General features: G+C 52.9%; 1 protein-coding gene across 1 annotated transcript in view; it reads right to left on the bottom strand.

The window, feature by feature from the left end:
- LOC107297735 (sterile alpha motif domain-containing protein 11-like) overlaps positions 1-1,621 on the bottom strand; it is a 21,490-nt gene that overhangs the window by 18,326 nt on the left and 1,543 nt on the right. Inside the window, exon 2 of the mRNA XM_015827097.1 lies at positions 959-1,097. Coding sequence (XP_015682583.1) covers positions 959-1,097 — 139 coding nt within the window. The remainder of the gene's footprint in view (positions 1-958; positions 1,098-1,621) is intronic.

Genomic DNA, 1,621 nt, shown 5'->3' with positions numbered 1-1,621 from the left:
GGTCACTGAACGGATCTGTTGTAAGTCGAGGACTATTTGAAAGGCAGCTTTCTTGTCGGTTCAGAGTCTCCAAAACCAGCAAAGCCTGCTATTCTCTTCTCCCGGACACTCAATGGCTTCTGGGCAAGGATGCTGAGATATTTTTACATTTTTTTTCTTAAAATAGGCAAGATTCAGCTGGATTTGGGCCATTTCTGCTCGCTTTCCAGAGCCAATTGTGAGCCCCTTCTTAGCTAGGATCCCCCCCCCCCCGGATCCCATCTGCAGACTGAACCCACGAAGGGATCGTCCTTTCTCTGCCTCCAGCAAAAGGCTGAATTTTTCAGCAGCTAATTATTCTTCCTGCCACAATAAGCCTCCCTGTTGCTGATCAAATTCCCTGCGGAGTCCGACAGGAAGCTGAAATGGAATTTTAGCACCACGCCAAGCGGCTTCCACACACAGACACACACAGAGACACACACACCATGTGCATTACCCCCCACCTCCCGGAGGAAGGGAGACGCCATAAATCTCCCTGCCGTTTCTTGGCTAGGTTCCAGCCCCAGACCTTGGCACCGCTTCCCAGTTTTGCAAAAGGGCTACAGAGAAAGAAAGTCCTCCACTTACGACCGTCATCCCCAGGACTGGAAAAGGTAATTGTTAAGCAGTGTGGTCATAAAGCGAGGCCTCATTTGACCGTGCTTGATTTTTAACCCACATTTTTTGATGTGGTCGTTAAGCGAGACATCGCAAGGGGACGACTGGCAACCTTCCCTGTCGGCTTCCCCACCGAGGAAGGTCGCCAAGGGTCATCTTGTGGTGTCTCGCTTAACGACGCCATTAAAAAAAATGTGGGTTAAAATGGCAGTCGTGACCGTAAGTGTGAAGACCGACTGTAAATCGCTTTTCTCAGCTCTGTCGTAACTCTGAACAGTCGTAAGGCGAGGACTACCTGTACGAAGAAGGTAAGAGATACCTCTCGGTGAAGTGTGAATCCCGGTGCTGCGGAAGTCCTTGTTTTCTGCGCTGGCTGGACGAGTTGCTGGCAGAGGAAAGGTGAGGCTCTATGCTGCTGGGGTTTCGCGAGGCGACTTCTTGACGCGCCCGGAGGATATCTGTGCCGAGAGGAATCCAATGAAATCGAGATTAGACTCGCCGGCGAATTCAGCTTGTCCTTTGGTGTGTGTGTGTGAAGAAGGCCTCTGAGCATGTGCCAAGTTCCATTCGCATGAGAGGCCAAGTTTGGGCTTCGAGAAAAAATTCGGCTGATCTCTGGGATGTGAGCTAGCCAAAGTTAACTCTGGTCTTCTGAATCTACAGAAAGTTTTCTGTGCTTTTGGTTGATGCGAGCTTATAATATATATACAGGGCTTTTTTTCTCAGAGAAAAGGTGGTGGAACTCACCTCCCTCCCCTGGCCACGCCCCCACCCAAACCTGGTCACGCCCCCACCCAAACCTGGCCACGCCCACGTTTGGCTTTGAGGGCGCCGGCGTGAGAGCCTCTGGATTCTCTGCCGCTTCTTGCTCGGGCAGGGTCGCCTAGGAAACGGGCCAGGGGCGCGCCGACCGAGCCTCCCTATGGCCGCGGTTGTGAGCCAGGCAGGGGCAGAGAGCTGCGAGTGCGAGCGCGCCCCCCCA

The sequence above is a fragment of the Protobothrops mucrosquamatus genome, unplaced genomic scaffold, assembly GCF_001527695.2.
Source record: "Protobothrops mucrosquamatus isolate PMUCROS unplaced genomic scaffold, P.Mucros_1.0 scaffold3491, whole genome shotgun sequence".
In the NCBI taxonomy this organism is placed as follows: Eukaryota; Metazoa; Chordata; class Lepidosauria; order Squamata; family Viperidae; genus Protobothrops; species Protobothrops mucrosquamatus.
The sequence above is the reverse complement of the archived record's forward strand: the minus strand, read 5'-3'. Positions and strand labels throughout refer to the sequence as shown.